The sequence below is a fragment of the Gymnoscopelus braueri genome (genome assembly GCF_963280865.1).
Source record: "Gymnoscopelus braueri genome assembly, chromosome: 12".
Taxonomy (NCBI): Eukaryota; Metazoa; Chordata; class Actinopteri; order Myctophiformes; family Myctophidae; genus Gymnoscopelus; species Gymnoscopelus braueri.
Window position 1 is genome coordinate 43,972,662 of NC_137614.1, and position 11,129 is coordinate 43,983,790.

Here is an 11,129-nt window from a genome sequence, read left to right on the forward strand (position 1 = left end):
AAACGATTAGGGGTGTCGGAAAAAATCGATTCGAATACGAATCGCGATTCTACTGTTGGACGATTCAGAATCGATTCTCATTTTTAAAAAATCGATTTAAAAAAAAAAAAAATTTGGGAGGATGTTGGATTTACCTTTGTGTGTTTACATTATTATCAGTTGATAAAATGATAAAAAGATCCTGAAATCCTATGTTTTGAATCAAGAATCGTTTTGAATCGAGAATAGTTTTGAATCGAGAATCGTTTTAATCGGAAAAAAACTATTTTGAATCGAGAATCGTTAGTTTTGAAAAAATCGATAAAAATCGGAATCGTGACCCCAAGAATCGGAATCGAATTGATTTGTGAGATAGCAGACGATTCACAGCCCTAGAAACGATACCTGCCGCTGTTTAGATGCCTCAATACAATTATGTGCACATCTAAAAGCAAGTGATTAGAAAACAACCTGTGATGTCTTCTTTTAGATTCCTGAATCCATTATATGACAAAGGTCGCAATTGTTCCGAAATAATGTTTGTTCATGTGCTGGTCCAGCCGCCTCCATTCACTGCAATGTATTTCATGAACTTCCGGTGTGAGGTTTGCCACCTATGAGTGTCATGGCGCATCCCCGGCGTCCAGCACTAAAAAGCTTCCTTGCACAAATACAGGAATGTCAAGTAAAGTTTGGCAGTCTTGCTTTCTACTGATTTGTCTTTGATTTGACCAGTCAGAGTTTTGTTCTGTCAGGTCAGGTGATGAACAGTGATCATGTCATAGTGGAAAAGGTAAATGCATGCATTCTGCTGCCCAAACTACTGTGAATTGCTATACTAAACTACTGTGAATTGCAAATAAAATGCCTGGAACGTGCAGGCACTTTATTTGCAGTCAGCGTTCCCAAATGTTTTGTGGCATTTTGGATCTTTCTAACTTTTGCTAGTGACAAACTGCCAGGGTAAGCAGACATTTAACCTTTTAGGCAGAATAAAAAATGAGTAGCATGTGCCAAACACGTCTCAGCTCATTGTCATTTATGTCAATCGAGTCAGATCTTGTCAGACACCAAGATTTTGACGAGCTAGTGCAGTGGTCACATCAGCCAAAACACTGAATAGTGCTTAAAGGGATACTTCACTTTAGGGCCGGGGAAACATTTAAAAAATATATTAAAAATAAATGAAAAAAGTTATGGAAAATTCATGGCCCCCTCACGCATTAGAGTGTCCTACTAATGTGTGAGGGGGCCTTTATTTTGCCATAACTTCTTTCATTTTTTTTTAATATATATTTTTAATGTTTATTTTATGTGAAAGTGAAGTATCCCTTTAAGTGTTACTTTAAACTGTTCCTCATTTTGCTGGGGACCCATTGGAGTCCCCAGTGGAAAACAAATTGGACCGACTGTCCCATGGCTATCTTTTTTTTCGCCGTCTTTGTTTCGACTTTTCACTTCACTGCCCTGTTTTTAGCCTCTTAACATCACAAATAAATAATAAGTAATTATTACACTTTCTTGTTGACTAATAGTAAAATCACATAAGGCATTACAAGAAGTCTGTAAATGCCAAGTTTCACACATCTGTAAATGTGTGAAACTTTAAGGATTTGCCAAGCTGAGGACAGGACGTGTTTAGATTATCTCATTGGATCAGGCATGTCAGTTTGAGAAAAACAAATCTGACTTGACATTACTTATCTTTCAGACATCTGAGACATTTTGAATTAGATTTATAATTGCATTTTTTCCCCTTCTATTTAGCACACCCTCTTTCACTTTACACCATTTACTGGTATGGTGTGCGTGTGTGTTTGTGTGTTCATGATTTCTTGTGGAAGTTCGGAACTCAATGCTGATGAAGGGACCAGTACTACTTGCCTATACTGTCTGTGTATATATACTGTATATACGTATAGGCTTGTACAAAAAGTATATTTTGTTGTGTATTCTTCAACACACTTAGGACTGAAGTGGTTACCTATTGGTTTGAAAAGCATTATGCGAATTATGTTGCTGGGCATATGGCAAAACCATCGCAACTGCCACATATGGTCCCAGCAGATCATCGGCTGTAAGAGACTTGCCTTGAGATGGCATTTCCCACTGCTATCATGAAGATGGAGATTCGATTATCATTGAAATTCAATAGGCCACTGGTGACTTTTTCAATGAAAACCTTGCCATTTGAAAGCATTATGCACAATAACAGAGTGACCATCAGTTTGTCCTTTATTCTATGATACCTTTTATAAAGCCTGTGGGTTGTTTTGGTTCTGCACAGAAGCAAGAAAGGGGGGAAATGGTGGAGACGGTGTGGGGGTCCCTTAGGGCTGTGAAACAACCTCAGCCTGCATCCTCCCCCGCATAATTGAACAAATTAACCATGACCAGCTGTTACCTGTTGAAAATGACCCGCTTTCATTATATCGCCATGGACAAGAGGTCTGATAGCATCTGCATGCTACAGCTGTCAGCAATTCTGATTAGCTTTCCCATTCCTGCTTTCGGTATATCATGACAAACATAATTACATAGACATCTCTTTTTATGGATTCTACAAATTGCCAGGAAGCACACGGCATGCCAAGTGTCCAGTCATTAGACAGCAGCAGGCTGTAACGGTAGGTAGCCTCCATACTTGACTGTGTTGACTTCGTCAATACAAATCTGTAAATAAAAGGTAGGGTTAAGTTCTTTGGTTAAAATAAGTGTTAAATAGCTCTATATTTTGATTGTACTCATTGCTATAGAGTGTTTGTTCAGTAACGGGAGTCTCCATGTCTCTCCAGCTCTTTATTAAACAGAAAATGCATTTTCAGGTCAGGATACCAACTTGATCCAATCAGGATAGAGAACTTAAACAGGATATAGATTAAACAACTGAATTTGGAAGTGATTACACAAAAAAAAATTAGCAAACAAATTTTGAACTGGAACACTATCAAAAGGCAGCTGATAAATGGGTACTCTCTCCTGATTGGCTGACATTTTGTCAAAATGTAAGAGCTGGAGAGACAGGGAGATAGCCTGGTAAACCCCCCTCCCTCCGGAAATCTCATTTGCATTTGATTGTGTGTCGCAAGCTTCTTCCATTTGACGGCGTCAGGTTAACAGGGAGACTCCTGTTACTGAACAAACACTATATAGCAATGATTACTATCAGAATATAGTGCTTTAACCTTTTAACAATAAACTTTTTGTTTTAACCCAAAAATATCACTTACCCTACCTTTTTAATATAATGTGTAGGCCTACATTACAACTACAATCTTATGAGTTTTCAAGGTGGGCTGCAGAGATTTAAAAAGATTTAAGTACTTTCAAAGTAAGGAACCACATAATTTTATTGCAGGATAATACAGAGCATGGTTTTGACCTCCCACTTGGCACTGTAGCATACAGTAACAGTATAGCAACTTCCCTTGATGCCATTATTGGAGTTTTAATGTTATTTCTTTATCTGCACTTTGTGTTGTGTTTTGTGTGTCCCAATGAATGAATCTCAAGGAAATACTCTGTGATAACTAGAATTATTACCTATAGGCCTATTGTTATTACCTATTTTGTGGGGTGTTCAAATACAAGACATGGCACTTGCTTTTAATTGCTTATGGCAAAGGAATTATGCAGTGGTGTAGCTGTACGTTGAAATGTGAAGACTTTACATTTAGAAATGCCTATTGATATTTATTGTCCTTTTACATTAGAAGTTAAGCAATGGCAAGTTGGCATCCATGCAGTAGGTAACTAATTAGTCTGGGAAACCTGTGTTTCCCTCTATGTACAGTATACTGTGGACCTCAGTTTGGATGTGACGACACTTGAAGCATTTAATTTATGGCACTTGAACAGGAACGTTTTTTTTTTCTTTACATTTTTTTCTCCCTCTTTATTTTGATCATGGTGGAGAGAGAAAGAGGGGATGACACTCAACAAAGAGTGAACCTGGCCAGCTGAGAAGTACTTGGCCTTTATGGTATAATTATGCTTTGACCAGGTGCTCCACCAAACCCATGTCTAAACTTAACTTAACTTTTACACAAAAATACTACTAAGTTTTTTAGGCCTGTTTTGAAGTCCAGGGTCTGCGGTGTGCTTTAATCGTTGGAAGGCTGTTCCACAGGCGCGGTGCTGCCGAGCAGAAGGCCCGTTCCCCATGGTGCGGAGCTTGGTACTGGAGTCAAGTACAGAGGCAGACCTGGCTCCCTATAAGACAAAATATGCACCCACTGCGCACAAAAAGTGCAAACTGAGCTACACTTCCTAACCGCCTGCCCACTGTACCAAGACATCAGAGACACATATTTCCCACAGATTACAATCACCCAATTAGAGTTTGAAAACATGACTGATGACAAAAAACTCCCATATCTGCTGGGCGAAGAACAACAATGTGCAAACACAGCAGCAAGAGAGTGAGCTGCTGTGATAGGAGAAGGATATCAAACGGAACACAACCACCTTAAAGACTACTAATCATTGTGTGTATTCCTACACTGTCTGCACCGAGTGACCTCGGTACATAGACATTGATTTCTTGGATATTCTACTGTTTAGACTCATGATGATAGGTTCTTGGTTTACCTATGATCCTAGATTACTATTTCTACACATTTGATGTATTACCTTGTGTTTTCCTTGCTTACTGTAAATCGCATCTGCTAAATGCTTAAATTGTAAATTGAAGAAACACTGTACAAATAAACAGAGCAATTACCTTTAAACACTTTTGAAAAAAAGCTGCTATTTGTGCACAATTTAGCAAAAGCTTATCCCAAGCTAACCTTTCCTATGTGGGTAAATATATAGGCTAACTATTTATGACAGCAAATGCACAATTCTTATGGTTTTGTAAGTTAGATTACGCTCAGTTGCAATGTAACAGCTCTGTGTACACATTATATCCAGGGGTCATCTCCATGTTAGCTTATGGTGGACATTTTTGTCAAAATTAAATTTTTGCCACAGACATACAAAATGAGCAGACAATAATACTACCAGAAACACATAAAGAGATAGCCTTGAATGACCATAATAGGTCTGTAACTCTGAGAGTGTACAAATGGAACCAAATGGACCCATAGGGTCTATGTGGTTCAATTTGTACACTCTGGGGAGTTATGGGGGTCCTTGAAAATAAAAAGTTAGACAACCACTGTACTGGCGGACTCCTAATGTGCCATACATAGGGTCATAGTAAAGCAGTGTCATACATATTCTGAAGAAAACCTGGAGACTGACGTTCAGTAATTGGGTCTTATGATCAAAATAAGAATATTATAATAGTGTGTAAAACAGAAAATTCAAACATTTGTGACAGACAAGGCCAAGTCTTTGTGACGGACATATTGATGACCCCAGATTATATATATTCCCTTTTAATTGTACACACATTATTTTATTTTATTGTATTGTTCCACTTTTGCTTTGGCAATGTAAACGTATGTTTTCTCATGCCAATAAAGCCATTTGAATTGAATTGAATTGAATGCAGTTCCATTTAAGATCTCAACAAATAAATATGTTCCTGTTGGATCTTCTTGAGCTCTCTCTCTCTCTCAGGTTCTAAATTCTTTGTCTTCTTCATCCTATGGAGTCGGCCATACCAGCCCTGACGAAAAAGGAAAGTCATTTTGTATTTCAAAACAAAATGCCAGACGCCAGACTGCATCGTCAAATTCATACACAACATTGGCATGGACTTTGGGAATTGTCTCATTCCCCAGGAAGAGAATGAATCACTTGATTATGATGGTGGTATATGGGTTGGTGCTTTGTAGACACACAGCCATAGAAATAACATAGATGACAGAATTAATAGGCCTAACTTGTAGAATTAAAGTATCATCTGCTGTTGACAACTCAACATGGGTGTTAGGTGGGTGTAGCTCTGTCCCTTTTGACACGAGCAGGAATTAAAAGACCCCTGTTCCAGGAAATAAAAAAACATTCTGATAATATTTTAGGGGAAAAGGCCATGCAGTTGCTCGGTATTGAATCATTTCATATTTACAATGGCTACAGTAGGATAGGTTCTCCCATGCAGTAATCTGCAGTAGTCTTTTGTTGCACACTGACCCTCGGGTACTAAACAAGCACTGAACCTTGATTATGTCAACTGTTGATTGTGTTATTCCTACTTTGCTGTTCCTTCTCTCTGTGTTGCAGATTGAACTTTGCTTAATCAGGTCAAATGTAAACAGTAGAGATAGATATCTGACCTCCCCCATTGAAGGAATTGCATATTGCACTGACATGTATAAAATGACAGGGAGACACCAGAGATGTGTCAGTGAGCTGCTCCTTGTTGATGAAACCTCATAGCCTGTTCATACTTCCTCTGTCTCTCCAGACCTACATCAGGATTTACACATTGAAACCAGGTAAGATACCCAGACCTCTTGTCTTTTAGGGACATGTAGATGGGAAAGTGTGACCTAACCGGTGACACTTCCCTTGAAACCCATGTCTATAATGCCTTAAACAGTCAAATATATATATATATATATATATACTTACAATACATTATAATCTGCTTATAACATGAGGACTCATAAATACTCATAATGCTACATAGCATTGTAAAAAGAAAATGTCATGTAGACTTAGAATTTAAAATATTATAATTATTGGTCACTTACAGACTTGTTTTGTTTTTGGTGAGGATAATAGTGTATTATAATTGTCATAGCTATAATCCATTATAATAATTACACATTGCATTATATTCATTGTTATAATGCCTTAAAGTGTGATTATGTCACTATAATGGTCATTGGGTGTTTAAAGTAAAGAAACATTAAAAAATGCACCAAAGGTTTCTGCCTACAGCTTCGGGAATTACTTTCACTTAAAGCACACATTGACTACATATAGTGACTTGTAATCACACTATAATGCAGGTATAATACATTGTAACATAACAATAATGTATTGACAATGAACATTATAATAAATCCTTTCCAAAAATGTCCGGGAGAATAATAGCAATTATGACATTACTGAGTGCTAATATTTATTAGTGTTATAAGCAGATTAAAATGCATGATGTACGTTTATAATGTATTATAGATATGGGCTTCATAAACTTAGGAAATGCTACAGAAATTTGAAATATGTCTGAAACTGTTTGATTTTTTTTGTATTGAACTTGTGTATTCTTTATTTTCACACAATAGTTATATTGGCAATGATTTGATTAATCAGTCACTTAAAGGGTTTGCTGACTAAGTTTCTGTCACATCTTTGTCTAAATGAAATGATCTAATTTAATTGTTGCACACACATTGCTTTTGTGGAGAGGAATAAAATCAGTATCAGACTGGGGACAAATGTAGACATAGGTGTGTGAAAGACGTGTCCCTGCTATAGAAAAGGATCTGAATTATTTGGCATAATTGAGATATTTTAACCGATAATGATACAGGAAATGTATGAATTAAAGATCATAAAATAAGGGGGTGCAGTGTCAGTGAGTATTATCAACAGTGATGTAATCTCCTAGAGGTTTGATTAGTTACATGTAGTTATCATAAAGTCTGTTCAAGTATTGTCCACATTAGACATACAATAACGATCCCAAACACAAGGTACCATTAGTTACCACACACACCACGCAGGTGGTGCTGCCTCAGTGAAACCTATATGTCAGACTAGTTAATATTACTCACTAACTTACTTATTACACTTATATCCACTGATAGGTTCTCGCTGCTGTCAAAACACTTTTCATAGAGCCACCAAAACCATCAGGAGGATTGTCTCATCATCAGGTCTCCTTTTCTTGTGAGGTGAGTGATGGAATCTCAGGGCCAATGCAAGATCTGTGTGGTTATCTGCTCTATATTGTAATATAAAAAATAGCAGATCAACAAGCTCAATGTGTCACATTGCACCGCATTTTCAGCTTGTAGCTTGGCTATTTTTGCTACTTTTGTGTGACACTGTATGACAATAGGGCATTCATTTATGATGAAAAAGCAATATGGGATACAGGGTTTCTTCCTAACAGCAAAGATATGTAGTAGAGATGCGCGGATGGCCTCTCATGGTCATCTGAATCCGCATGTACAAATTAATTATCCACCCGTTATCCAACCGCAATAATTATTTTATCCAATTTAAATATCCGCACCAACCGTTTCTCCCGTATGTCAAAATATTATTATTTTCTGGTATTCCCCGTTAGTTTTAGTAGGCTATTAGTTGTGCGATGCGATCACAAAATGCATTGATTTAGCCTATGGAATGTCGGTGTGTCTTTTTTCTTTTTTTCAAACCGGTGCTGCGCTGACAGACGGCATCCAACATACAGGCGTCCAACACATGCGGCATCCAACGGTTGGATGCCGCAACGGTTGGATTCCAGCCTACAGAGAGCACTGCTCTGCTGTGCTACTGCTTGGTGTGGATATGTTACGGCCATGGTTGAACCCCTGTGGATTGATCTGCGACGTGTTTTTGTTGGCTGTTTTTGTCGAGTTTATATACCGTCACCTATTCCAAATAGCGGGCCACTTCCGTCTAATGGTACGCTTGCTTTCACATTGCAGCGTACCGTACCCGAAAACGCATGATCCGGATCCGAAACTGCCTCCGGAGGTGGTTTCGGGAACGGAACGGTTACCCGTTTCGGGGGACGATTCGCAACATTCACACTAGCCAAGCGGTCTGGAGTGCGCACCGGGACCCGAGTGTGAAACGGCTATCAGTCAAGTTACTTAATTCGTTGCTGTCGGGCAGAAACCAGCTAACTCCATTTTGACACGTTTGCATTTTTGTCTCCGCCAGGCCGAAAGGCATGGCGAGAGAGTATGTTTTTTCCCCCTGTCCGTCCATCCGTGTGTCCGTGTGTCCGTGTGTCTGTGTGTCCGTGCGTCCGTCCGTCCGTCTGTGACCAGCTAATCTTCGGCACCGTTGGCTTGATCGCAGCAAAAGTGTGCACACACACTCCCTGGATGCCAATTCAGTGGAGTTAGCTGGTTTTGCTGACTCCAGGCTCCACCCCCTTTTGACTTCCAACCTCATTGTGAGCTTGAGGTCCATTCAGCTGTTCTTATCAATGATGAACAAAACCTCCTAACTCCACTTTTTAAAAAAAAGCTGGTTTCTGCCCGACAGCAGAGATATACCCTACTTCATCATCATGCATGTCAATGTCCTGCAATAGTTGTCAAATGGTCACCACATTGATGTCTATCTGTTGGGGCTAAATTGAACACATTTGCCCATTAGCTAAATAAGACAAGGAAATGGGTCAACAGGCCGATATGTTAATCATTTTTTGTTTGAGATTTTGTTGATAATTTAAACTTTTAAGAAGTGCCGCTATTATATGACAACTCCCCTGCTTACAGTATAAAGACTGTATTGCATCTCATTTGATTATGTGATGAAAAACTATTGCTATAGATTGTTTTTTTGTTTTTAATCATCTGTCTTATAGAGTATGCAGATCTGTTGTTATAATGATACCAACCTAATCTCTGTCTCTCTCTCTCTCTCTCTCTCTCTCAGACACAAACTTCAAGACAGACATGGCAACACGTATGTGCCCCCTCTCTCTCACAGACAGACAGACAGACAGACAGACAGACAGACTTATCTATCAGACTGACTGACTTATCTATCAGACTGACTGACTTATCTATCAGACTGACTGACTTATCTATCAGACTGACTGACTTATCTATCATCAGACTGACTGACTTATCTATCAGACTGACTGACTTATCTATCAGACTGACTGACTTATCAGACTGACTGACTTATCAGACTGACTGACTTATCAGACTGACTGACTTATCAGACTGACTGACTTATCAGACTGACTGACTTATCAGACAGACTGACTTATCAGACAGATCAGACAGACTTATCAGACAGACACACACACATAAACCTCCAATATGCATATCATCCAGACAGATCAGACAGATCAGACAGACTTATCAGACAGATCAGACAGACTTATCAGACAGACAGACATATCAGACAGACAGACATATCAGACAAGACAGACATATCAGACAGACACACACACATAAACCTCCAATATGCATATCATCCATAACCCTTTCATTTGAATCCACCAGCTGTCAAAACACATGATGAAGAAGTTCGCATTGTGATGTTTGGGAAGTCTGGAGCTGCAAGACACAACACCATCCTGGGTTATAAAGCCTGTAGGCCCACATGTGCTCCGGCAATAAGCTGTCAGAAAATCAGAGGTGCAGTGGATGGTAGAAACATCTCTGTTGTTGTCACACCAGGATGTTTGTTTGACACCAATATTAGTGAAGACAAAGTCATGAATGCGTTAAAACAGTGTTTTTGTCTTGCTGCTCCTGGACCCCATGTGTTCCTGATTGTGATCAGACTGGGAAGAATCCCAGTCACAGAAGAGGAGCTGAAATATGTGGAAATTATTCAGTTGGTATACGGTGAAATGTCAAACAAATACACCATGGTTCTCTTCACTGTTGGTGACGGGCTTAAAGGTAAACCAGTTGAAGACTTTTTGAAAGAGAGTCCAAAACTGCAAGAATTAATCAGAAAATGTGAGGGTCGCTATCATGTCTTCAACGACAAACCCAAGGATGCCTCTGAGGTCACTGAGCTGCTGGTGAAAATCGATTTGATGGTGCAAACGAACGGAAGAAGCCACTACACCACTGCTGAGTTGTTCCAAGTAACCGACGACAATGTTCTCAAGAACAGATTCTGCAACTGAGATAGTCAAAAACAGCAGAGGGTGCTGTTTTTCCTTTTCTTTTGGCGCTGGGTTCCCAGATTGCCGCCGATGTATTGCTATGCATGTCATAGCTGCGGGAAGACCTTTTAGGTTAAGGGTGCGGTATGCGCGCGTGAATTTTTTTTCACGGTTTTGGTCGTTTTTGTTTTTTTGGTCACCTAAATTCGGTTTATTCGGTTCACCTAAATTCGGTACCTGGGGGGAGTAGGGGTGCACCCCCCGCACCCCTACTTCCCGCGGTACTGATGCATGTTGTGTTGTGGCTCATGGATTTCAGGCTTCGGAGAGAAGACAGTGTTTAAAATAACTTGTAATTTTGTAAATAAAATGACATATAAAGTACTGCTGCATTGGTCAAAACCTTATTTTTTTACTTTTACTTACCTAAGTA

The 11,129-nt window shown here is 39.2% G+C and overlaps 1 protein-coding gene across 1 annotated transcript; it reads left to right on the forward strand.

Moving 5' to 3' along the window:
- Nucleotides 1–10,114: 10,114 nt before the first annotated feature.
- Nucleotides 10,115–10,717, forward strand: LOC308096597 (GTPase IMAP family member 9-like; the record flags this gene model as incomplete). The annotated part of the gene is made up of 1 exon (XM_080444012.1): nucleotides 10,115–10,717. The coding sequence occupies one exon, from the start codon at nucleotides 10,115–10,117 to the stop codon at nucleotides 10,715–10,717; it is 603 nt and encodes a 200-aa protein (XP_080300138.1).
- Nucleotides 10,718–11,129: the final 412 nt, after the last annotated feature.